Genomic DNA, 23,816 nt, shown 5'->3' on the forward strand with positions numbered 1-23,816 from the left:
TATTGGGGTTGAATGTTGGAGGTTGGATAAGAGGAGAAGATAAAGGAGGTTGCCACCGGATAAGAACTGTTTGAGAGAAATTGTTCTAGAATTCCCAATGGACTGTTAGATGGCGAAAATGATTTAGAATGGTTGAACTTGAAAGACCAAAGACTCTGGATTTGCCTCTCTTTAATACTCTTTAGCAGAATATTTTCCTGAAAATCCAGTCGTGAGGCGCAGCGATTGCCATCTGCACTGCCTCTACCTATCCGCGTACATTCCACGCCTCCATGTTCCTGGCGATCCACCTGTTCCCGGCTTAAGCCTAACTCTTTCAGATCAAAGGGCTTCAAAGGGCTGTGATCTACTAAATTTACTATTATTTTTGGTTTATTTTACAGCAATTTACAGGGATAAAATATAACGTTCTCAGTCATAATGCTGTGCATGCGCCACATACGCCACACATTGCATTCAGTTGATCCTCCCCTTTGACTTGCACCAGCCACAACCCCGTGACCTCTCAACAGAAACTCCGCCCCTTTTCTGCCGGAACATCCGAAGACGGAGTGTGATGTACCGCGTTGTACAGAGTACTCCGTGCTCCTTGTACAAGCCCTGGAGGCTTTCATCCTTAGCTTATCCTTAGTATCCTTAGCCTTGCCTAAGCCCCATTGGCTTGTACTTTTATCATTCTGCCTACGCCATTAGGGCCTCCACTATCAAGCAGTGCCACCCGCAATTTTTACCCCAACCCTTGGATAACGAACCCGGGGCTTTACAATAGTAAGCCTAAGCTTAGGACTATACGCGTTTGCTTTAGCAAGGCTACTAAATTGATTATTTATGGAGTGTATACCCTATCGCTTCCCGAGACATGGTGAAAGCAAAGCAGGCTATGGCACTGGCACAGATCTTCGTGGCACATCCTGGCCCACAAGCCTCGTGCGATCGAAAATTTAAATCACTTGTTCCTATCAGTTGTACAGAACACCAGACCCCAGCCTTGTTTGGGACGAATGTTGCAAAATCCACTCGTATACATGGATTCTTAGAAACAGATGTCTCGGGATGTCTTACTTGTTGAAAGTGCCAAGAAGAAAAAGACCACATCGCATAAACACGATCCCTCTATGAGCTTAATCTATATGTTAAATGAACCACAGGGCAACCAATGAATCTAATCTATAACTTGCTGCCCTGGAGCTGAATCTCTCCTATCTTTGTTTCCGACTCAGCAAGGCGTGCCTGTCGCTGCGCCCCTTCTCGTTCAACAACGGCTTTGAACGCAGCTTCAACATCGTGTTCCGATAGCCACTCCGTATTTGGCCTGCCTGTCAATCGGACAATAAGCGCAGCATCCTCTTCTTCGGGTGTCGCAAAAATAGCACCCTTTTTGTTGATCTGACTGTGCACAATACCCAGCAACCGAGCTGTATGCGGTTGCCTGGTTTGACTGTACAGCCGCAATGCCTTGTTGATATTTCGAGCTGAGAATGTGGCATTCTTGGAAGAGAACACTTCTTTGAATGCAAGGCCAAGGGCGAGCGAGTCGTCTAGTGCCAGTGAGCCTCCGGCTGCGAAGGCACCGCCATGAGCGTGGGCTGCGTCGCCGATTAGAGTCACCCGTGACCCAAAGATCCAGTTCGGGAGAGCATCTCCTGCGAAATTGGGATAAAGATTTGTGGATGGTGTGAGCTCTGCCAGAGCTTTGACCGTGGGGTTCCAGTCCTACAAGCTGTGAGTCAGTCAAGTGGGTTCGGACATGTCAATTGAGACCATACCTTATATCTGTCTCTTAAAAACTCCACATTTCCATCTTGATCCCACGCAATGCTCTTCTCCACCTCCTCTGCCGAGCGTGGGTCGTCGTATGCACCAACAGTGGTGTACTGGTTCTTGCCTGGGTTTTGTCAGATCCATGCAGTCATGAAATGCTCATTATTTTCCACTTACCAAGCCGAGACGCAAAGAAGTTGTCTTTAGGTCCCCACTATAATTATTGTTAGCAATGGTTCTAATACTCCCCAGCACAGTGGTAATATACCCAGTGTATCGAATCAGCAGGCAAATCAGGGATCTTGCCCTCTACCAACGAGACATCAAACGTCGCCCTCATGAATACCTTCCCACTGAAGCGTAACTTATAATCCGGGATGAACGATTGCCTAACACTCTAAACTCAAGTTAGCGAAATCGCAAAGTTAACTAAGGTTGTATCACAAACCGATCGAATCCCATCTGCCCCAATGAGGATATCTCCGTGGGCACTGGTCCCATCCTCAAAATACAACGAAACACCAGTCTCGTCAGCTTCCGCACGTGCAATCTTCTTTCCCAAGTGGATCAACTCTTTAGGGACGTGCTCGAGCAGAGCAGAGTGAACATGGCCGCGGTGGAAGCGGGTAGTATGGTGACGGGGATCAGAGACGTTAGTGTGAGTGTCTGTAGATACTACTTGGTCGGTCTTCCAGTGCCTATTTATCTATCGGTTAGCGTGCTGAACAGTACAAATCGAATATATATGATGGATCCATACCGGAAGATCTGCGGGATTCCACTCGGGCCTCTAAACCCGACTTCGTCGCTTAGGGCATTGTGTACGCCAAGTTTCTCTAGTGTGCGCATGCCCTGGTATTCCACATTCACGGTTAGATAGTCTAATCATTTCAAAATAATGCACGAGATACCTACATTTGGACTGAGCGCAATGCTAGCTCCTATTTCCAAGAGCTCTGGGGCCTGCTCATATAGCTGGATATCCAAATTTGGAACAGTTGATATGCGTGTTAGCGATATAGCCGTTGCAAGACCTGCGATGCCTGCGCCGGCAATCAAGACGCGAATAGGTTGGCTTTTTTCTGTCATGTCGATATAATTAGATCTCCGTTGATTAAGCAAGGATCAGCTGCGACATAAAATGAATTCTGGCAAAAACAACTTTTTTTATAGTTCGGGTCTATCGCGGCGATGACCTCGGGGTATTTAAGCACGCCAACAAATGCAGCGCTGACGCAACCCCGCAATGGCGATTTTAGACGTGCTTTGGACTCAGACTCACGTTTGTACAAGTTAAGATCGCGTTCTGATAACCAAGCATTCTTTTGCCAAGGAAGATACTAGTGTACGACCTTCCATATTAGGAGAAGACTGTTGTGAACCCCACGTCTAATTCCTCTTGTCTGTATGTGAATTGCTCCGTAGTGTGAAGGCGACGCAGGTTGGGGACATTGCGCAATTTTATCTGCAGGCCGGTGAGCATCATAAGTACCTGTGTAGGGCTGCGATTATCTGTATTTGATCAAGCCGTTTACGTGCGTTGCTTATATTCTTCGTTGCCTATATTTCACACGATGGCGGTAGAAAATCATAAGTCTGGCTTCGTGGCCGAAAGACAAACCAGTGAAGAAAGTGATAATGAGTTTAATACTCCTCCAAAGCTCCCTGGTCAATTTGCCGATGAGAGTTTTAAGCTATTCTCAAAAATTCAAGTCACAGATCCAACTCCCGAAGAAGCAAAAGAGATTCGCAAAAAGTGCTTATGGCGAATTTTACCCTTTCTTTGCATTGGATATCACTTGATGTATGTCGACAAGCAAACGGTATGTTGATTCGATTGTTCGAATACCTATGAGAGTCAAGTAATAACATCCTAGCAGCTTGGCAGTTCTGCGATCCTAGGGATCATGAAAGATGCACATCTGAACTCGAATCAATATAACTGGCTTTCTTCAATTTTCTATTTCGGGTATCTTTTGGCTGAATGGCCACAGAATTGGGCTTTGCAGCGGTTTCCTGTCGGGAAGTGGCTGGCTGGCAATTTGGTAGTATGGTATGTTCTTCACTTGTCCTCAAATAATGGTATATCAGTCACTGACGGTGTTTAAAGGGGCGGAATTACCCTATTGCACATCCCTTGCAATAGCTTTGCGACTCTTTTTGTTGTTCGCTTTTTCCTTGGAGTAGCAGAAGCATCCATCGTTCCAGCATTTCTGCTTTCCATGTCCATGTTCTTTACTTATGGCGAACAGGCTGTCATGATGCCGGTTATGTGGTCAATTGGTAATGCGAGTCCTATCACGTCGGGTTTATTGTCTTATGGTGTTCTCTGGATTGATACCGGCAGCTTTTCTCCATGGAAATGGTTCATGGGTATGTCCGTTCCCCAAGTATATCCTTCTGCTTGCTAACTTGTATTCCAGTTATTACTGGTGTCCTCACGGTCATCTTCGGTGTCTTTGTCTATCTCCTCTTTCCCGATAGCCCTATCCATGCCAAGTTCCTGACACCCGAGGAGCGTGCAAAGGCCATTTTACGGATCAAAGAGAACCATTCCGGGATCGAGCAAAAGGTTTTCAAAAGATATCAGTGAGCCTCCTTGCCTAAAGAAAATACACGATTAAATAGCTAACTATAGCTTTTAGGTTCATCGAGGCAATTCAAGACCCCAAAACCTGGCTTTTCTTCCTACACGCCTGGTCCCAGGAAATGGCAAACGGAATAACAAATCAATATTCACTGATCATCAAGTCATTTGGTTTCACCGTGCTTCAAACGACACTATTAGGAACCGTGTCGGGAGCTGTATCATTCGTTTCTCTCATGACAGCTGCAATCACATTGTATAACACCAAGGTAAGCCAGGCCCGGACATTTGATATGAGCATGGACTGAGACTTGCAGAATTGTCGAGCATGGATATCCCTCATTGCATACATTCCAGGTGCTCTTTCCAGTATTCTTCTACTAGGTTAGCAATTGTATTCTTTTCAAAATGCGATCTACTACTAATTTCCCGACAGCCTTGCCCTGGTCTAACCGATGGGGTCTCATCGCCGGAATCTGGATTCGATCTACAACCGGTATCCCATATGCTGTTGTGATGATCTGGGCTGCCAATGCGTCGGCAGGCCATACGAAGAAAACTACAGTCATTGCGCTTTATCATATCGGATACGGACTGGGAAATATTATCTCTCCGCAATTGTTCCGGCCGGAATGGAAGGTGAGTGCTTCGTTTTAGTTAGTTTGGGTTGGTCATGCTAACTGTGATTCAAGCCTCGGTACAGACCAACTTGGATTATTTTGCTTGTGGTAAGTCTTTGTTTTGATAAATCTACGTGCGGAACACTTAGCTTATAACTCTTAAAGGTCGCTGCAATCCTTCCTTCGATCATTATTGTCGTGCTCCGGATCTACCTAAGCCGAGAAAATAAACGTCGCGACAAGCTCGCGGAAGCTAATCAAATCACTAGCAATGGAGTTGTCGAGACGGTTGATTCGGATGGAGGCAAGGTCGCTCTCGTCGTGGATAATAGTCAACTGGATTTGACTGACAAGGAGAATTTGACTTTGTAAGTTTTCACTGGTTTGATCTTGGGATCTGATACTAATTTGAAAATAGCCGATATGTACTCTGATGGGTTGCATAGTTGGAGGCTCTTTATATTCAACCTGGGTTTTTAGAAGTTCATATTTTTAGAATTTAAATACCTGTACTTTATTCTAGGTGGAATGTTATTTTGCTCCTTTTTGGGTTACTTGTTTGGGGTATTTCTTTCCTATCTAAATAATCATCACGTACTATATATAGTACTAGGTACGGATCGTTATATCTACATCGAATGGAGTATTCGGTCATATGTTCACGTTGATTTCAAATCCAAAGGCATAATAGGCTCTTATTTGATCTCATGTGAGTTGTGCGATCGCATTCCTATGGCGTAAACCACCCAGCTGCAAGGATCCGATACACAACAGTCGGTCTGAATGACGTGCCAGCCAATCCGTTATGATTTCCAAGCACCGTCTAAAAGCACCCTATCTCCTCAAATCTCCTCTCTGAATGAACTAATTTAAATCATAGAATGATTTTCACTGATCTGCTACAAATAAATAGTTGTTCAAACTATACAACCATCTACAACGACTCAATATGGACATCCAGGAGAGACAGCCTCTTCTAAACTCATCAGCTCACCCCAACACTCTATCCTATAGCTCTCAGCCAGAACCACTCAGCCTCTCATCCGATGAGTTCCCCGCGCCATATGTCGATACCCTACCAGGAACACCCTACAGAAAGAGCATCAACTGGTCAAGCGCATACATATTAGTCGTTTCGCAAGTGATTGGAAGCGGCATATTCGCAACACCAGGCTCAATAGTCAGATCCGCCGGAAGCATCGGATTGACTCTATTGGTATGGCTAGTGGGAACAATACTATCAGCTTGCGGGCTAGCCGTCTTCATGGAATTCGGATGCATGCTACCTCGCTCAGGAGGACAAAAGGTAAAGCACATTGCTGCAGGATTTCAGAAATACCTCGGCTAAATTCATTAACTTTTTGCGCAGGTGTACCTCGAGTATACCTATCCCCGACCGCGATTTCTTGCATCAAGCCTTATAACTGCCCAGGTAGTGCTCCTGGGGTTCACGGCGAGCAACTGCATTATCTTTTCGAAATACACGTATTTCGCGCTTGGTATTGAGCCCACCGAGATTCAACATAAGGCGCTTGCTGTCGGTCTCTTGACTGCCATTACTATTGTTCATGGCTGTTTCTTGAAAACTGGCATCTTTGTTCAGAATGTTCTTGGCTGGGTGAAAATCTTCCTCATTGCCGCGATGTCCTTGACGGGAGTCTGGGTGGTTTTCCTCGGTTTGTATGGAGATACTGATAATATATATCCAGTGTCAGGAGGTATCAGTTCGTTTTCTTGGAATTCCATGTGGGAAGGATCGAACTGGAGCTGGAGTCTGCTCTCCTCGGCTTTGTTCAAAGTCTACTATTCCTACGCTGGGTTGAGCAACGTGAACAATGTCCTCAGTGAAGTTCATGATCCTGTGAGAATAGTAAAAACTGTGTGTCCTACTGCACTTGTCACAGCCGGTGGTCTATACTTCCTTGCGAATCTTTCATATTTCTTGGTCATTCCACTCGAAGAGATCAAAAATAGTGGTGAACTCGTGGGTGCACTGTTATTCGAAAGATTATTTGGAGCTCATGTCGGAAGAATATTCTTTCCACTGGCTATTGCTATTTCAGCTGCCGGAAATGTGATGGTGGTGACCTTTGGCCTGGTACGCGTTTGGAAACATGGAACTGAAAGCTAATAAATACTAACATTTGGTAGGCGCGTGTGTGTCAAGAGATAGCCCGACAAGGCTTTCTTCCATGGCCAAATGTTCTGGGGTCTTCGCGGCCATTTGGGACTCCACTGGGTGGACTTATTGTACACTACATCCCGTCCATGTTGGTCCTCGCCCTACCGCCGAAAGGGGACGTCTATAACTTTATCCTCGATTTGGAGGGATACCCTGGACAGATGTTTGCCTTGGCAATTACTGTCGGTCTGTTGGTAGTACGATACCGGGAACCTCATCTTCCACGACCCTTCAAAGCGTGGTTGCCGGCTGTCTGGTTACGGGTCGCGGTGTGTTTAATCCTGCTGGTAGCACCTTTCATTCCACCAGCGAATTGGCGAGACCTCAATTTATTCTATGCCACCTATCCACTTGTCGGAATTGGAATGTGAGTGACAGTTCTTCCATGTGAGAGTTACCTCGCTAACAAACACAGTGTACTCTCGGGGGTTCTCTACTGGTATGTGTGGACAGTGTTACTCCCACGGTGGGGAGGTTACCAGCTCGAGGAAGAGAAAGAGATCCTGGCCGATGGAACTAGCATCATCAAGCTCGTTCATTCATATGATAAATGACAGCGTTGACGCATATCATGATCGCTTCACGGAATTGGTCGTTGCTTTCATGTTCATGTCTGGGGGACAGTGTTGGTTGATATAATACCGAATCTGTCTATAAGGGAGAAGCCCCTGGCCCCTAAAGACAGTAGGTAGTGGATAATTTCCATGAGTTATCCGCCTGTAATGCATGTAGAAAGTGGTTGAGGTCTAAGGCAGTGATTTCCCAGGCACGACAAACAATCCATGCTGCTTCCTTCCTCTCTTCCTCTCTCCCACCTTTCCCACCTTTTACCTTCCTTCCTCTTTGCTTCTCTCTCTCTCCTTCCTCTCCCATTCAACTTCTTCCTCCAGAAAATACAGTATACGGATCTCCCTCTGTATCTGTATTTGCCAGAATCACAACTGAACTTCGCAACAAACTCTCCCCGGTTCCTCGGGGTTGACTTTGAATAAACCATCGTTTTACTATGGCATCGATGCCGAAGAAGCCCAGGAGGCTGCCTCCCCCATGTCCCTCCTGGGTCTGGTCCAACAACTCCGACGCCCAGTAAGTATTCCCGCCTTCGCCGAGCTGAATGCATCCATCTAACTAAGCCAGTGCCGCCAAGGATCGATGTTGGTTCGGTGCCGACTACATCCCCTTCAGGTCGTATGTTACGGATATCGCTGGAGGCTGGGCGGAAGTCATTGGGATGGGAACTGTCATTCTCTCCACTAGGGGCTCGCCATTTCAGATTGGTCCACATCCGAACAACTTCCTCTGCTTGAAGAACGTGCTGCATACCCCCGCAATGCTTTGCAACATCATAGGAAAGCCCATTCTGGACGACTACACTATCATACCTACCCTCAGTTCCCCAGATATCTCCGGTATTATTGTGGCGAACATTGATGGTTCTATCCAGGCTTACTTCAAGCCCATGGATCAAGGCCCCATATTGTACCAAGTCCAGACTCACCTCCCTCCATTAGGCCATGATTTCGGGATTTCACCTTTGTGTCCTAACGGGAACTACTTGATTCACGCATTCTGGTCCCAGCGTGAGCGGTACAGGTTTGAAATCTTCAAAGCATCCGGTTTGATTCGAGCCTCAGGCGTAGCGGAGCTGACACGAGCCGAAAAAGGGTGGTTTAGGCAGAAACACATGACTGAAGAGGGAATTACATTTGCCTACGGGTTGGACTACAATAGGGTGGAGCATCGAGAGGAAGCCCGCGCCATCATGCGAATTCTCAAGTCCCAAGCTGAAAATGAACCGAATTACCCCATCCCAGAAGAACACGCGTGATTGCTGAGAGGAAGCAATATCTATTGCATCTGGATGATGATTTTCTAGCTGTGGGTGGGGATATCGTCCAAATATCTCCCATAGCTTCAAATGTTTTCGAAATACCCCAAGTAACGACACATTACAATAACACTGCTTTCCTCATATATAGTCTGACAAGGGTGTAAAGTGGAATGTATGTCAGACGAGCTCCTAGTCCCAGGCATTGACTATAGATTCTTTAGGCTCCAAGCATCGTCCCTGTAGTTTCATATTGCAGGGTGTCTTCAAGGACGCTTTACCTTCGTCTACATACGAAGCACAATCCTCCCAACTTGTATACCCTACAAAATACAGTTAACAGCCCGTACAAGCTTCTTGTCACTCGAAGATGTCAAAATCACCCTCGGACCTGCAGCCCTTGCAAGCTCGAGTGCAAAAACACTGACATTTCCAGTGCCTAATTTAGTTTTCAGCTCTTAGTGTTGAACAGACTCAACCCCCGGAGCACCACACTAGCCTATAGGTTTTGGCTTATAGTAGAGATCCTTACGGATATACCGACGTCATTACAAACGCCAATAGATCAGCTTTACCCAACTTATACTAGGATTAGTCGCATATCTTAGGATCCTCCTTAGCACAAAAATATAGAGCAAAAAAAAAGCAAAAAAGATATAGCACGACGGCTGCATGATTCGAACATGCGCCCGCGAACGGAATTGATTTCTAGCTGTGGAGATTGTTAGTGAATGTTTTGTGGATCCAATTATTGGAAGAGAAACGTACTCAATCGCCTTAGACCACTCGGCCAAACCGCCGTTATTGATATTTTAGCCCCAGCTGCCAATAAGTTCGGAATCTTTTTCCTAGCCAGGTGCTTATAGAAATTAACAATATATAACAAGATAGTAGTAGATACATACGTTCATTACTCTGAACAAAATTTCTATAGTTTCAAACTTGATAAGCAAGACCTGCTACCTACATAAATATGTATATAGTCATCCACCTAGAGGTGGACCTACTTAACAAGACGATATAGATCCGGGCTAGCTTCTGTTAGGAAGATTTTATAGCAACAAACTGTATATCAGTAGCTTATTAGACCTGTAGATGAGATACCCTAGACATAAATAAACCAAAATTCTTCTTAGAAGAAATACCTTCTGCGTTGAAATTACCTATAGCGCTAACCCGAAAAGAGTAAACCAAGCTGGATATGCTCTCGGGATTACTTACCTTGTATAGCTCCCCAAAGCAGTAAATCAATGTCCCGGTGAGTAATAAATAGTATAGAGAGCTTAAACTCTTCTGATTCAATATTTTGTGATGCCTGGTGCTTATGTTGAAGCAACTTATGCAAAGCCTTGAGCAATAGACTTCAGCTTGTATACATTGGTGTCTGAATTCCATCCTTTGTACACCCGGGGTGGTTGCAAATGGCCAATTGCGTAATAGTTACAAGTCACAAGCCAATAGATTGCTGTTTAATATGCAACTATTCTTGTAATGATTCAAAATATGCATCCATGCCCAGATATAGTACGTAATAGTTGGAGAAGCCAGGAGAATGTCCCCTCGGCCCAGCGTTTTTCCTTGCCAAGGTGGTCAGGTGATTCCCGATTAAATTTGTCCGAGGACAAATGAGTCCCCAGTTCACTGAGTCCCCATTCTCAATTCCACATATCACTATTCATAATGTTCCAACGAACCATCCTCAGACAGGCTCAGGCCGCCCGCTCCATCCTCTCCACCTCCTCCCCCTCCACCGCATCGCTGGCGCTGCGACGGACCACACAGCAAGCTCGTCTCCCGGCTATCCGGTCATTCGCTCCCCGGTCTACCCGTCTCTACTCAACAGAGACCAAGGAAGCCACCGAAGCCGAGAGCGCAGAGAACGCAGAGGCTGAGGATCCCGTGAAGAAGGAACTCGAACAAAAGACCAAGGAAGCCATTGAGTTCAAGGTAAGCTATCTCACCATACTACCACGGATAGCTCCGAAGCTCTTTCGCAGACGAATACTAACCCAAATTTCCTATCAGGACAAATGGCTCCGCTCCGTCGCCGAGTCCCGCAACCTCACTGAGCGCAACAAGCGCGACATGGATGCCGCCCGCAAGTTCGCCATCCAGGGTTTCGCCAAGGACCTCCTCGACAGCATCGACAACTTCGACCGCGCACTGCTGGCCGTGCCTGCGGAGAAGCTCGCCGCTGCCAAGACTGACGAGAACAAGGATCTCCTCGATCTCGTCGCTGGTCTCAACATGACCCAGTCAATCCTCCTCAACACCCTCCAGAAGCACGGTCTCGAGCGCTTCGATCCCGCCGAGAAGGTTGATGGCAAGGCCCAGAAGTTTGACGCTAACTTGCACGAAGCCACCTTCATGGCCCCGGCTGCTGGTCTCGAGGACGGTGATATTATGCACGTCCAGAGCAAGGGCTTCCGTCTTAACGGCCGCGTTCTGCGGGTGAGTTCTACCTACTAAAACCACACGTTCTAGAGTATTGTGACTAACTGCTTTCTTCTCTCATATAGGCTGCTAAGGTCGGTGTCGTCAAGAACGCTTAAATCATCGACGATAACTTCGATTCTTAATCCTTCGACCTTCTTGGATCCATTTCCGCATTTTCACTTTTTATTTACTTCCTCTGTACCATATGTCATACATCATGATCACGATAGGGTTTTATGCTAGGATACGGCTGGCTTTTGGACCCCGGAAAATTACTCTTCCTTGCTATCTTTCTGCTCGTCTCTTGGATTCGGCTGTATGATACACACCCTTGTTGCATGTATCTGGAGGCGTACGGATTGTCTCATGTTGGTGGTGCGTTTTCACTTGTGTTGTGACGTCTGTACCCCTATGTCCCCTGATAACTCTCTCCTCCTCACTGTATAATATACACTTCTTCGGGGCACTGTCATAGCCTCTGGTGTCTTCATTCTCCTTCCGCGTTTGGTAACCCTAACTTATGACTCTAATCAAAACCAAAGCTAGCTATAATCTATATCTTTTGGGACTCTAGCTTAATGAAATCCATATGTCGATCATGGCTTAATGAGAGGAATGCTATATCTTACATATTCTCCATAATAATCACAGTATAGTACAAAGTATAACCCAACACTCTCCAGCCTCACCTCAGCTCAACACCAAGCTCTCCAACCAGCTTCTCCCGAACCTTCAGATGCAACTCATTACTCTCCTCATTCGTCAAAGTCCGCTCCAAGCTCCGGTAGTTAATGCGGTAGCACATACTCTTCCGTGCACTCTTAGGGTGTGTAAACTCATCAATAAGAGTAACATCTTCAACAAGATCCCCACCAATCCCACGAACTATCTCCATAACATCATTCTCATGGAAAGGCACACCCCCACCAGCAGCACTGTTACCACCCGTCACAGCCGAAGGAGGCAACCAGAAAGCAACATCCTTGTAGCAAGCCGGGTGTTTCGAGAAAGGCTCGAAGCGAGCAATATGGCCAGCCCGGAACTGCGACAGGAACCGCTCATCCTGCGACCAGAAGAGTCGGATATCGGGAATATTGAAAAGAAGCATAGCAATCCGCTCAAGACCCAGTCCAAACGCCCAACCAATCCGATCCGGTACATCAGAGTTGATCAATAGATCCTGCTTGATAATTCCGCATCCCAGGATCTCCAGCCACTCATCCTTCCAAAACACCTCCAGTTCCCAGCTGGGGCTGGTGAACGGGAAGGACCCCTCGATCCAGCGAACCTTGAGAGGCTCCTGCTCCTCGCCACCGCTACTCGCCGCAGCGGCCTTGCTCGCTTCCGTGAAGATCTTGATAACCATCCGCTCGAGTGAACGCTTCAGATGGGTGGCCACGGCCTCAACTTCCTCGGCGCTGTGGTGTTTATCCTGCAGCGGGTTCCGCTGGGCGTGGATAGTCGGGTTCGGGTCCTCGACGACGACGTCGTGGCGCGGGATTTTCTCTACATCAGCCATGATCATTGCTGCTGTCTCGGCCGAGGCGGCGAGTGGGTTCGTCGAGGGTCGCTTCCATAGCATCGCGCCCTCCATCTGGTGGAAGACGGGGTAGTGGCTGCGGTCGATTGCGTCGCGACGGTAGACATCAGCGACGACGGTGTATCCGACCTCCTCTGGATGGGTTTTCTCGTTGCGGGCGATTTGCTGGAAATATGCTTGCTGGTGGGCGCTGGTGTGGGTGCGCAGCACTGTCTTGTCGTTCACGTAGTAGGTATCTGTGCGGCTGCGGCCCGGATGATCCGCGGGGAAGCCGAGGACATCGAAATTTTGCCTTGTTGAAACGACCGGGTTCTTCTCTGAGTAGTTTCCAAAGCTTGGGGATGTGAATTGGCTTTCGATGAGTTTGCGTGTAATGGCGAGAGGGTGGTTCTCGTCGAGGTAGAGTCGGCGTCCGATATGGGATAGGATTGTATTGGGAGTGTTGGTCCATTCGTCGGTTGGGTAGGTCTCTCCTTCGAGTTTGAGGGTCGATGGTTGCTGGGGGGGTTTGGAGGTAGCGGGTGCTTTTTGTTCACTCCAGCGAGCTGTGGTTGAGCTCCATTCGCGGTTGCGGGAGAAGATGGGAGTCGGTCGGAGGGAGCGCGGAATGGTGGTTTGGGGTCGGATTGAGGCAATTGACCAACGGCCACTGCTTGCACGCAGGGCTCGACCGGTAGCGAATAGCCTCATTGTTGGGTTGGACATTGTGAGAATTCAATGTTGTCTATCGACGCTATCAACACATGTTCGGGTCGGGGAAATTAGTCCCCGAAGTACATTTGTCCAGCGTAACGAAAGTTATAGAAAAAGCTTCAGCATTTACCTCTAGAGGAGAGAGACTTATGATTTGAATATGCTTGGTTTTCTCTCTATGGTTGCTACGGCTGGTGTCTAAAGCCATTTTAACTTGTATATGTATGAATTGAAGGTTCTGTGTACTGGGCAGTTTACATGACTCGTATAAATTATATATCTCTTTTGATATATATACATGTTTGAGGATAACAACTAGTAGTTTGGCTGATATTACATCCTATTTCAGCTCTTTACTTTTCAATTTTCAAGCGCGATAACGCTTGAATACAAATATCATCCCATTTGCGCCGAGAAAGCACCTGCAAAACAATAGATCGAACTAGGGTAGCGCTAATTCCAGTCATTAAGATATTTGATACCTTTATACCTTTTATACCCCGATTACATCATTCCTAACTATTGGGCATATCTCCCCAGGTAGCCTTTATGCATATGATATCTTGCCCCTCCTGCAGAACCCCTCGGTAGACCGACGCCAACCGTCCAATGTCCGTAAAAACTCCGAAGATCTGCATAGCCGATCTTGTCATATCAGCTCTATTGAAGTGATTATTATATCGCCTGTATGCGTAAAGATCCCCTCGGCATCTACTTCAACGACCGAAGCAGGTCGCTATTCAGGGTTCCTGAGGGGTCTTTGAGCCAGATCTGTATGTTCCATACAAGAGATTTATCTCCGCAAAAAGAAAGACCGCAAAACCGAGGAACTGATTGGATAAAAGTGGCGGCCCCCTATCAAGGTAGTTGACCTGATTGGCTGTTCCTCTCCGTTCGGCGGCTGGCCGAGTGATTTCGGAGATCTGATTTGTCTCCGTTGGTATTCAAAGGCCCCAAAATTACGTCAAGTCACGTTCGTAAAAGCCGAGAAAAGTCCAGTAAAAAAAAAAAGGATTTTGTGAACCATTCTCCCCGCCTTTTTTTTAACTGTGTATACTTTAAGGGGATCTTGTTATCCAGCAAGATGGCAGACAGCGGCAAGATGTTGGAGGCTTCTCCTCACTCCCGGGTCGTGCCCGTTCAGACGCCCCAGTCAAAGCCGAAGAAGGTGCATTACCCGTTTTGGTTTGGAGGTTCGGCCTCATGCTTTGCTGCGTCTGTGACGCACCCGTTAGATTTAGGTATGTTTCTTATATCTTCCCTCAATTATATACTATATGCTGACTTTGTGCCTACAGTTAAGGTACCTGCAAGCTCCTAGCCGTCCGAGACTACTATGGCTTATGGCCACGATACCGAGCCCCGACGCTGATATCTGTTTGTCGCATAATAGGTCCGGTTACAGACTCGTGCTCCCGATGCGCCGAAGACTATGGTCGGAACGTTCGTACACATCGTGAAGAATAATGGTGTCACCGGGTTATACAGTGGCGTATGTGCTATCCCCAAATCCACTATCCACTCGATAGCGAATACCCCATGGCTATCAGTAAACGGGCACAAGTTGGCTAACAAAAGACGAATTGGATACGGTATAGTTGTCAGCCGCGATGCTACGTCAAATCACATACTCCACGACGCGCTTCGGTATCTACGAAGAATTGAAGTCGCGCATTGCCTCGCCCACCTCAGACCCCGCCGGCGCACCAAGCATGGTCACTCTCATCGGCATTGCTTCTGCCTCCGGATTCATCGGCGGCATAGCAGGCAACCCAGCTGACGTGATGAACGTCCGCATGCAACACGACGCATCCCTCCCTCCCGCCCAGCGCCGCAACTACCGAAACGCAATCCACGGGCTGGTGCAGATGACCCGGACAGAGGGATTCAGTTCTCTCTTCCGCGGAGTGTGGCCTAACTCCACTCGCGCAATCCTCATGACTGCCTCGCAGCTCGCTTCTTACGATACCTTTAAGCGCATGTGTATTGAGAAGGCCGGCATGGCTGATAATCTGGCCACACACTTCACGGCCTCGTTCATGGCGGGTTTCGTTGCTACCACTGTCTGCAGCCCTGTGGACGTGATCAAGACTCGTATTATGACGGCTTCTCATGCCGATGGCGGTGGTCATACCATCGTTGGTCTTCTGCGTGATATCTGCCGCAAGGAAGGCCTTGGATGGACTTTCCGTGGCTGGGTGCCTAGCTTCATCCGTCTTGGTCCCCATACTATCGCCACTTTCCTCTTCCTTGAGGAGCACAAAAAGTTATACCGCAAGCTGAAGGGCATCTAAAGATACAAAGAGTGATCATTCCTTTTTGTGCATCTTTTTTTTTTCCCGCAGACTCCCAATCTTGCAACAGCATTTACGCCTTCTGTCCGACATATTCTCGGTATATATGATTTCTTGTCATTTTCTCTGAAATTTTTTTCTTCACTTGGGTGCTGCACTTCGACACTCACGCGCACCATTTTCATTTTGGCTTGTATATAGCTTGCATTCTTTCAGATGTTTCTTTCATCGGAGATTCGAAGGATGGCCTGAGACGGCCTTGGAGCATATCTAGAACATGGCCTTGTGGTCTTGTACAGTGTGCTGGATTATGTATTTTTCTTGTCAGAGCTGGGATTACATAGAATTAGATACATACACACTGAATCGCATTCAGAGCATTTCCGCAAGGACGGCATGGTTTTTACATATATACTCAACATTATAAGTTGTAATTCCAAGACATGGTTCGCAATTATTGCAGGCGTCTACCGATGCAAGATGTAGGGACTACCTGGGTACCCTTGCTTTAAAAGAGTCAGAACGAGCACCAGCTAACAATACATTTCTCTTTACAGTACGACGCGTTTATAAACACCCTTTCTTGCCTTATACGGACGGAACGATTTAGGAAATGAAGGGGTTGTGTCCTCGCGTGACCCAGTAGAGTACATTGGAACTTGTCGATACATAAAAATTTGACACGGCTCACTTGACCAACCAAAAAGACGCTGTTGGTTATCTACTTGTCGAGGTGGACAGGGAAGTTGCCAGCCTCTGTGAACATAAGTTAGTATAAGTACACACATGTTGAGAAGACTTGTAGATGCTTACCGCGCTGACCGTCCCAACGATCGGTCCAGGCCTTGGGGCAAAGAGAGCGGAAGGAGTGGTAGAACTGCGAGAGAAGCGGTTAGAAACTGCTGGTATTTGAGTGTATTGTCGGCTGCCGCAATTACCTGCTTGCAGGGACGGAAGTCCTCGCCCTTGGCAGTGGTACACTTGTAGTAGTCGACATAGTTCTGCCAGCAGTGCTTGGTCCTGCGTAGGGAATCAACGTTAGATAAGTGTAAAAAGGACACCGAAATAACAGCTTATCACGTACTGGTTCATCTGGGGGAAACGAGCATCGTAACCTGCGATCCAATCGAAAATTGTCAATTACACCATACATCAGCCGATCGGGGAAATCGGCCCACGCGCTTGCGATGAGCGATAGAAGAGGGAAAATATCAAGGTTCACGTACCAGCTGTAAAGAAATTAGCTTAAATTAGCCATTGACTCTCTATAGGGTTCCTAGCCCCGGTTTTCTCGGGAGGGGGTTAGTGGACTTACCAGTGACGAACTTGAAGGGCTTGGTCTCGAGGACCTCATCGGGGTCGGCTTCCGGAATGGCACCCATATTTGCGATGTGTAGCTTCAAGAGAAACAACACACGAGAGGAAGAATTGGAGTGGTGTGGAAAGAGAGGAGGGGAGAAAGTGAGCCGGGAAGAGCGACGTTGGGTGATTGAAGCTGTGAAGTGCCGGATATGACCGCGGGCGGTCAAGCGAGAGCCACTGAGCGTCTCGCTTTTACACCCGAGCCAGTCACGTTCTCGGAAAGCTGGTGTTCCAACCTCGTCCTCTATCCCACTCTTCTTCTGCTTCTCCAGTGTTGAACCACAGATCTCAACATGTATCCCACTCGCATGCTGCGGATGCAGCCCACCCGGGCCTTTGCATTCCCTACTCCTGTATGTTCTTTCCTTCGGTAATGATCTTGTGATCATACGATCCCTCGGTTACTAACTCATGTCTGTAGAAGGAGCAACAAAGTGGTATGAGTCTCTGAGATCACTAGATCCAGTTGATCAACAGAGTCATGTCGAATTGGCTCTTACTTTTATGGGGACTGCCATTGAACTAACCATGCACCTACAGCTCACACTATCTCTCAGCGTCTGCGCCAGCTGAAGCGTGTGCCCCCCGAGCTGCTCCCTATCGGTATGTGTTATAGTCATGACTTAGCGATCGGAAATTGAGCTAACGGTCTGTTTGATATTTAGGCTTCGTCCTTGCGTACGTTTCTACCCTGTTTGATACTATCTGCCGCTTGATTCCGGGAACACATGCCCGACACATGCCGGAATTTCATCCCCCTATCTCCCTTCACTGGCAGTCAAGCTTGTATATTTACCTAACGCTAACTTATAATTTCAGTGTCGCCCTTGGCGCTGCTGTCTACTCTGGCAGCAAGAAGCTGATGACCGATAAGACCCTGCGTCTCTACCGCAACAGCCCCGAGAGCCATGACCACTAAATGTACCACCATGTTTCTTTAAGCTCTCAGAATGCGATCTGCAGTTTTTGGATTCTTGCCGCTTGTATTGTTGATTAGGAGAATTTGAAGCCGATGGGCATGATTTGAGAAAAACCAGTGGAGCAAAAAAGGAACGGGTTCGAGATTGCGCCCGTGTACATATTCCGGCTTCCCGAGCCTGAATCCTGTGGTGTAATCGGGAAATTGTACTGTCGTGTGAGACTTATGCTTTTGTTTGTCATCTGCGTCGTAGCTATCGTAAAGTGTAGCGTGCTTCACTCGGGCTTCGGCCCAGCAACATCTAATTGTTCCAATCCCTGCATAGGATCTTGGGGACGACTGCTTGCAGCCTGAGCTTCCTCCGCTGCTATCCGATCCTCCTCGCTGACGGCATGCTTGGCCAAATAACCCTCCTATAGAATATAGCGGTTAGTATAGATTACGATCAGATATAAAATTGAACCCAACGAACCTGTTCCCAGATCGCAGTCTTGCTGCCTAGTCCCTCGTTGGCATCCTTCTGTGGCTTTGCAGCGGCGACTTTAATGGTGCGCCCGTAGATCTCACTACCATCCATATTGTCGATGGCCTCTTTGGCGTCTTGCGGCAGATCAAATTCCACATATCCAAATCCGCGGTGAACTTCAGCCGAGTTGGGCTGGTCCGGTTTGGGCAGCGAGATATCGACGACTTCACCAAATGGAACGAAAGCTTCCGCAAGTGTGTGTGCGGTCACACCCTGGTCAAGACCACCCACGTAGATGGTGCTCTTAAGCCGCGTAGTTTCGCTCATGATGTGTAGTTGCGCTTCGGGTCAAATTCGCTAGGTCTTTGAGTTGGGTGGCGACGTGACGAGATCGCACAGAGTAGTAGAATAAGCGAGGATAAAAGTGTGTACAGCAACAAAGAAAGCCTCTGTGTTCGAGACTCTGAATCCAAGCTGTATCTTGCTATCAGCCCAGAACGGAAGATTGATATCACGTGCAGCTCACCTCGGAGTGTTTTGGCGAGTCTCAAAGCGGTCTAGCGTGCGTTCCCCGGTCCCTCCAAGTCCAGGAGGCCACTTGGTTACTGCTATACTTGGAACATCTAGAGTATCACCCCATTGTCAATTATTCATAAGGGGTGGTTCTTGATTCCTCTCCTTCCCTATTGCTTGAGTTTCATTGTTCGTTGGATCATTCCTTTCACAAAAACTATTGGTTTCGACCCTCACCAAACCATACCTCCCCTGCCATCATCATGGTGCGTCTGAGGGAAATCCCAAGGACGGCCACGTTCGCCTGGTCGCCTGGCGCTGCCTCACCATTGATCGCAACTGGAACCCGCGCTGGCGCTGTCGATGTCGACTTCTCTAACAAGACATGCCTCGAGCTGTGGGATCTGGGCCTTGACCGCGAAGATGCGAGTGAGGAGCTGCAGCCGCTAGCTAAGGTCGATACCGACTCTGGGTAAGTTGGTCTTTTGCGAACTTCTGTGAAGATAAGCAAGCTGACCGAATAACCCAATTAGCTTCAATGATGTGGCCTGGACAACGTCCGAAGACAACAAACGGGGTGTGATTGCGGGTGGCTTGGAGAATGGCTCACTGGAGTTGTGGGATGCTGATAAGCTACTTGCTGGATCCAGGTTGGTTGAGCTCTACATATGGACCATTTCCCTGGTATATCTTGCTAATCGTTCAAATTCAGTGATGCATTGATTTCAAGAACCACTAAACACAGCGGCGCCATCAAGACCCTTCAGTTCAACCCGAAACACCCGAACCTTCTGGCAACCGGTGGCGCAAAGGGAGAGGTAGGCTGCTATTTACAGGTTACGGATTGAATGTGTGGCTAATTACTGGATAGCTGTTCATCTGGGATCTAAACAACATCGAGAACCCATTCCGGTTGGGCAACAATGCGGCCCGTACAGATGATATCGACTGCTTGGATTGGAACAGGAAGGTTCCTCACATTCTGGTCACTGGTAGCAGCTCCGGCTTTGTGACAGTTTGGGATGTCAAGACGAAAAAGGAGAGCCTGACATTGAACAACAAGGGCCGGAAGGCTGTCAGCGCAGTCGCATGGGACTCAGAGAGGGTATGTTGGCACCTCCTACATGGTTATTTCAAGATTGCTGACCCTTTTCACGTCTAGCCCACAAAGCTTATTACATCGTCTCCTCTCGACTCAGACCCAGTGCTATATGTCTGGGACCTGCGCAACTCCCACGCTCCGGAGCGGGTAGGTCACTCTTTCGGAGTCCGGGTGTGATTTTATACTGATATGATTTGTATAGACACTCACCGGCCACGAGTCCGGTGTGCTCTCACTTTCTTGGTGCGAGCATGATCCAGATCTCCTTCTGTCTTCCGGCAAAGATAACCGTAATATCTGTTGGAACCCGCAAACCGGCCAGGCTTATGGAGAGTTCCCCGTTGTCACAAACTGGACCTTCCAGACCCGCTGGAACCCCCATAACCCGAACTTCTTCGCAACCGCGTCGTTTGATGGAAAGATCTGTGTCCAGACCCTGCAGAACACTAAGACCGATAACGCCCAGGCCATCGCCGATCACAACCAAGCCCTGGACGGCGAAGACTTCTTCAACAAGGCGCAAACGCAGCCCCAGGTCTCCAAGTTCTCCCTTCCGAAGGCCCCTCGCTGGCTTGAGCGGCCCTGTGGTGCTACTTTTGGTTTCGGAGGTCGGGTCGTTTCCTTCGGCCTGACCGAGAAGGGCTCTCGTACATCCAGTATCAAAATCACACCGTTCGAGGTTGATGAGAGCGTTGGCAATGCCACTGAGAGCTTTGAGACTGCATTGAAAGAGGGTGATATCAGTACTCTCTGTGAGTCACGCGCCTCAAGTGCTTCCAATGAAGCAGAAAAGGCCGACTGGAAGGTAATGCAGGCTTTGATCTCCGAAAACCCACGCAAGGGCTTGGTAGAGTATCTCGGATTCCAGGATCAGGTTGACGAGGCCGCCGATAATCTCGCGCAGCTTGGGTTGGACAAGAAGGAAGGCGAGAGCACCAATGGCGCTGCCGCCAAACCTGCTGGTGTTAAGAAGCACAAGCGGTTGCAATCCATGTTCGATGCCAACCCTGAAGGTGACAGCTTCCTTTCCGAACTGGCTGCCTCTAAGGGTGCTCAAACCAACAACCCATTCCAAATTTTCAATGGCTCGGAAAGCCAGGCAGAGCAACAAATTACTCGGGCTTTGCTCCTTGGGGAATTCGAGAAAGCTCTGGATGTTGCCCTCCGGGAGGATAAGATGTCCGATGCTTTCATGATTGCTATCTGCGGTGGCCCGAAGTGCATCGAAAAGGCGCAGGAGTACTACTTCTCCAAGCAGGCTGGCGGTCCAAACTACATGCGCTTGCTCGCATCTATTGTGGGCAAGAACCTGTGGGATGTGGTCCACAATGCCGACTTGTCCAACTGGAAGGAAGTTATGGCTGCCTTGTGTACCTTTGCCGACGAGAAGGAATTCCCTGATCTCTGCGATGCTCTCGGTGATCGCCTTGAGGAGCAGATTCAGAACAGCGACGATAAGAGCGCCCGCAAGGATGCTTCTTTCTGCTACTTGGCAGGCTCGAAGCTTGAGAAGGTTGTTGCCATTTGGGTTGAGGAGCTCCGTGAGAATGAGCAGAAAGGAATTGAGAACAACACTGACAACTCTTCCTTCTCTATCCATGTCCGTGCTCTGCAGGGCCTGATTGAGAAGGTTACCATCTTCCGCCAAGTCACCAAGTTCCAGGATACAGAGCGGAACAAGGAGTCGGATTGGCGCTTGAGCGTCTTGTATGACAAGTACATTGAATATGCCGATGTTGTCGCTACCCATGGACGTCTGCAAATTGCTCAGAAGTACCTCGACCTTGTCCCCGAGAAGCACCCTGAAGCTGAGGTGGCGCGCAACCGCATCAAGCTTGCTACCAGACAGGTACCTCAGAAGGCCCAGCCCGCTGTCGCAGCCAAATCTGGCTTCAAGCCCCTCCCGCAGCAGCCCAACTTGTACCAGCCGACGAACGCTTACAATGCTGCTGCTATTCCACCACCGGCTGCTACTCCTAACATCTATGCGCCTCCTGCACCTGCTGTTCCCCAGCAGGCTAACCCATATGGCCCTCAGACTACCTCCCCGCCAGCTCAGCCTGCCAACCCATACGCTGCCTACGGACAGGCAACTGGGTACCAGCCAACTCAGGGGATGAGACCTACCAGTTATACTCCACCGTCTGCATTCGGCGGACAACAGCCCACAGGTGCTGGTGTCCCTCCCCCTCCTCGTGCGTCATCTAACCAGTCGCCGGCCAACACGATCACAACATACACCACGGCCACTGGCCTTCCTGCGTGGAATGATTTGCCAGAAGGCTTTGCTAAGGCTCCTACGCCCCGCCGTGGAACTCCTGCCACAGTCTCTGCACCCATCCCCTCTCCTTTCCCCAATCAGTCACCTAATCTGACCCAGGGGCCTCCCCCGCTGGTGCTCCGCGCGCACCATCCGTGCCTCCCCCACCAAAGGTGGGCTCCGTGCCTCCGCCGCCGCGCATGATGTCGCCGCTATCTGGTGCCCAGGCTGGATCTAACATCCCGGGGCCTTCCCCGCCACCCCCTGCCAACCCATACGATTCTCTCCCTCAGTCACCGCCGTTGACTCAGGGGTCAACCATGGCTCCCCCGGCATCGATCCCTCGCGGAGCATCGCCCTACAACGCTCCTCCTAGCGTGCCACCCCCAACCAACCGGTATGCGCCAAGCCCGGCTGCCCAGGCCGCTGCAAACCCGCAACTGCAGAATCGTGGCCCTGTGGCTCCACCTCCCCAGGCTGCCTCGCCATACGCCCCACAAGCAGTATCACAACCTCCTGCGGCAAACCCATACGGGCCCACTACGCCTGTTGCTACACAGCCTCCACCTATGGCCCAGGCCATCCCGACGCCGCCTCAAGGATCTCGACCTCCCACGGCCCAGTCGCAGAAGCCAACTCCTCCGGCTCCCAAGTATCGTGAGTAATTCCAGTTAGCAATAATGATTCCAGCCAATTGACCCTTATTACAGCCCCCGGTGACCGTTCACACATTCCTGCAAACGCACAGCCTGTCTTCGAGATTCTATCGGCAGACATGCAGCGTGTCAAGACCCGGGCCCCTGCGGCATTCAAGGCACAGGTTGATGATGCCGAGCGTCGCTTGAACATCCTCTTTGATCACCTCAACAACGAGGACTTGCTCAAGCCCAACACCATCGAGGACATGGCGAACTTGGCCCGCGCTCTCCAGCAACGTGACTACAATGCCGCCCTCGCTATTCATGTTGATATCATGACCAACCGGACTGACGAATGTGGCAACTGGATGGTGAGTGAACATCAGTCCTATAATCTTGAATGGTTACTAACAAGTATAACTACAGGTCGGTGTTAAGCGACTGATTAGCATGAGCCGCGCTACCCCGTAAATGACACCTTGTACCTTGTTAAGTGAAGGGAATGCTAAAGGCTTGGTATAACTTATGTATTTCTGGCCTTGTTTCCTTTATATTTCAGCGTTGCTCTAAATTTTTCTCATCTTCCTTGTCCATTTTTTATAATTAATGTCTTGC

General features: G+C 48.8%; 12 protein-coding genes across 12 annotated transcripts; 8 read left to right on the top strand and 4 right to left on the bottom strand.

The window, feature by feature from the left end:
• Positions 1-1,167: 1,167 nt before the first annotated feature.
• On the bottom strand, positions 1,168-2,850 carry N7487_001377 (uncharacterized protein; the record flags this gene model as incomplete). Its single annotated transcript, XM_056869125.1, has 7 exons — positions 1,168-1,713; positions 1,767-1,885; positions 1,939-1,975; positions 2,030-2,158; positions 2,210-2,459; positions 2,522-2,613; positions 2,677-2,850. 7 exons carry the CDS (start codon positions 2,848-2,850, stop codon positions 1,168-1,170), a joined length of 1,347 nt encoding a protein of 448 aa, XP_056733909.1.
• A 485-nt stretch (positions 2,851-3,335) lies between these two features.
• On the top strand, positions 3,336-5,402 carry N7487_001378 (Major facilitator superfamily domain general substrate transporter; the record flags this gene model as incomplete). Its single annotated transcript, XM_056869126.1, has 10 exons — positions 3,336-3,584; positions 3,642-3,814; positions 3,872-4,134; positions 4,185-4,350; positions 4,407-4,617; positions 4,666-4,732; positions 4,785-4,987; positions 5,041-5,076; positions 5,134-5,336; positions 5,387-5,402. 10 exons carry the CDS (start codon positions 3,336-3,338, stop codon positions 5,400-5,402), a joined length of 1,587 nt encoding a protein of 528 aa, XP_056733910.1.
• Positions 5,403-5,917: 515 nt separating this feature from the next.
• N7487_001379 (putative methionine permease) lies at positions 5,918-7,732 on the top strand (the record flags this gene model as incomplete). Its single annotated transcript, XM_056869127.1, has 4 exons — positions 5,918-6,274; positions 6,338-7,066; positions 7,120-7,517; positions 7,566-7,732. The coding sequence occupies 4 exons, from the start codon at positions 5,918-5,920 to the stop codon at positions 7,702-7,704; spliced, it is 1,623 nt and encodes a 540-aa protein (XP_056733911.1). The 3' UTR covers positions 7,705-7,732.
• A 424-nt stretch (positions 7,733-8,156) lies between these two features.
• N7487_001380 (uncharacterized protein) lies at positions 8,157-8,978 on the top strand (the record flags this gene model as incomplete). The annotated part of the gene is made up of 2 exons (XM_056869128.1): positions 8,157-8,236; positions 8,288-8,978. The coding sequence occupies 2 exons, from the start codon at positions 8,157-8,159 to the stop codon at positions 8,976-8,978; spliced, it is 771 nt and encodes a 256-aa protein (XP_056733912.1).
• A 1,680-nt stretch (positions 8,979-10,658) lies between these two features.
• Positions 10,659-11,530, top strand: grpE (mitochondrial nucleotide exchange factor MGE1; the record flags this gene model as incomplete). The annotated part of the gene is made up of 3 exons (XM_056869129.1): positions 10,659-10,925; positions 11,004-11,429; positions 11,498-11,530. 3 exons carry the CDS (start codon positions 10,659-10,661, stop codon positions 11,528-11,530), a joined length of 726 nt encoding a protein of 241 aa, XP_056733913.1.
• A 569-nt stretch (positions 11,531-12,099) lies between these two features.
• Positions 12,100-13,659, bottom strand: N7487_001382 (phenylalanine--tRNA ligase; the record flags this gene model as incomplete). Its single annotated transcript, XM_056869130.1, has 1 exon — positions 12,100-13,659. The coding sequence occupies one exon, from the start codon at positions 13,657-13,659 to the stop codon at positions 12,100-12,102; it is 1,560 nt and encodes a 519-aa protein (XP_056733914.1).
• A 1,072-nt stretch (positions 13,660-14,731) lies between these two features.
• Positions 14,732-15,941, top strand: N7487_001383 (uncharacterized protein; the record flags this gene model as incomplete). The annotated part of the gene is made up of 4 exons (XM_056869131.1): positions 14,732-14,888; positions 14,946-14,950; positions 15,041-15,139; positions 15,246-15,941. The coding sequence occupies 4 exons, from the start codon at positions 14,732-14,734 to the stop codon at positions 15,939-15,941; spliced, it is 957 nt and encodes a 318-aa protein (XP_056733915.1).
• A 277-nt stretch (positions 15,942-16,218) lies between these two features.
• Positions 16,219-16,427, top strand: N7487_001384 (uncharacterized protein; the record flags this gene model as incomplete). Its single annotated transcript, XM_056869132.1, has 2 exons — positions 16,219-16,340; positions 16,370-16,427. 2 exons carry the CDS (start codon positions 16,219-16,221, stop codon positions 16,425-16,427), a joined length of 180 nt encoding a protein of 59 aa, XP_056733916.1.
• A 235-nt stretch (positions 16,428-16,662) lies between these two features.
• On the bottom strand, positions 16,663-17,323 carry N7487_001385 (cytochrome c oxidase subunit VIb; the record flags this gene model as incomplete). Its single annotated transcript, XM_056869133.1, has 6 exons — positions 16,663-16,697; positions 16,755-16,818; positions 16,880-16,961; positions 17,026-17,056; positions 17,168-17,170; positions 17,257-17,323. The coding sequence occupies 6 exons, from the start codon at positions 17,321-17,323 to the stop codon at positions 16,663-16,665; spliced, it is 282 nt and encodes a 93-aa protein (XP_056733917.1).
• A 273-nt stretch (positions 17,324-17,596) lies between these two features.
• Positions 17,597-18,222, top strand: N7487_001386 (uncharacterized protein; the record flags this gene model as incomplete). Its single annotated transcript, XM_056869134.1, has 5 exons — positions 17,597-17,656; positions 17,725-17,740; positions 17,844-17,906; positions 17,969-17,981; positions 18,123-18,222. The coding sequence occupies 5 exons, from the start codon at positions 17,597-17,599 to the stop codon at positions 18,220-18,222; spliced, it is 252 nt and encodes an 83-aa protein (XP_056733918.1).
• Positions 18,223-18,450: 228 nt separating this feature from the next.
• N7487_001387 (RNA-binding protein) lies at positions 18,451-19,015 on the bottom strand (the record flags this gene model as incomplete). The annotated part of the gene is made up of 2 exons (XM_056869135.1): positions 18,451-18,635; positions 18,695-19,015. The coding sequence occupies 2 exons, from the start codon at positions 19,013-19,015 to the stop codon at positions 18,498-18,500; spliced, it is 459 nt and encodes a 152-aa protein (XP_056733919.1). The 3' UTR covers positions 18,451-18,497.
• A 449-nt stretch (positions 19,016-19,464) lies between these two features.
• Positions 19,465-23,672, top strand: sec31 (putative protein transport protein (SEC31); the record flags this gene model as incomplete). The annotated part of the gene is made up of 9 exons (XM_056869136.1): positions 19,465-19,673; positions 19,735-19,851; positions 19,914-20,019; positions 20,073-20,306; positions 20,364-20,450; positions 20,506-22,612; positions 22,684-23,220; positions 23,274-23,572; positions 23,628-23,672. The coding sequence occupies 9 exons, from the start codon at positions 19,465-19,467 to the stop codon at positions 23,670-23,672; spliced, it is 3,741 nt and encodes a 1,246-aa protein (XP_056733920.1).
• Between the last annotated feature and the right edge of the window lie 144 nt (positions 23,673-23,816).

The sequence above is a fragment of the Penicillium crustosum genome, assembly GCF_028827405.1.
Source record: "Penicillium crustosum strain IBT 35664 chromosome Unknown utg000001l_segment0_segment0, whole genome shotgun sequence".
In the NCBI taxonomy this organism is placed as follows: Eukaryota; Fungi; Ascomycota; class Eurotiomycetes; order Eurotiales; family Aspergillaceae; genus Penicillium; species Penicillium crustosum.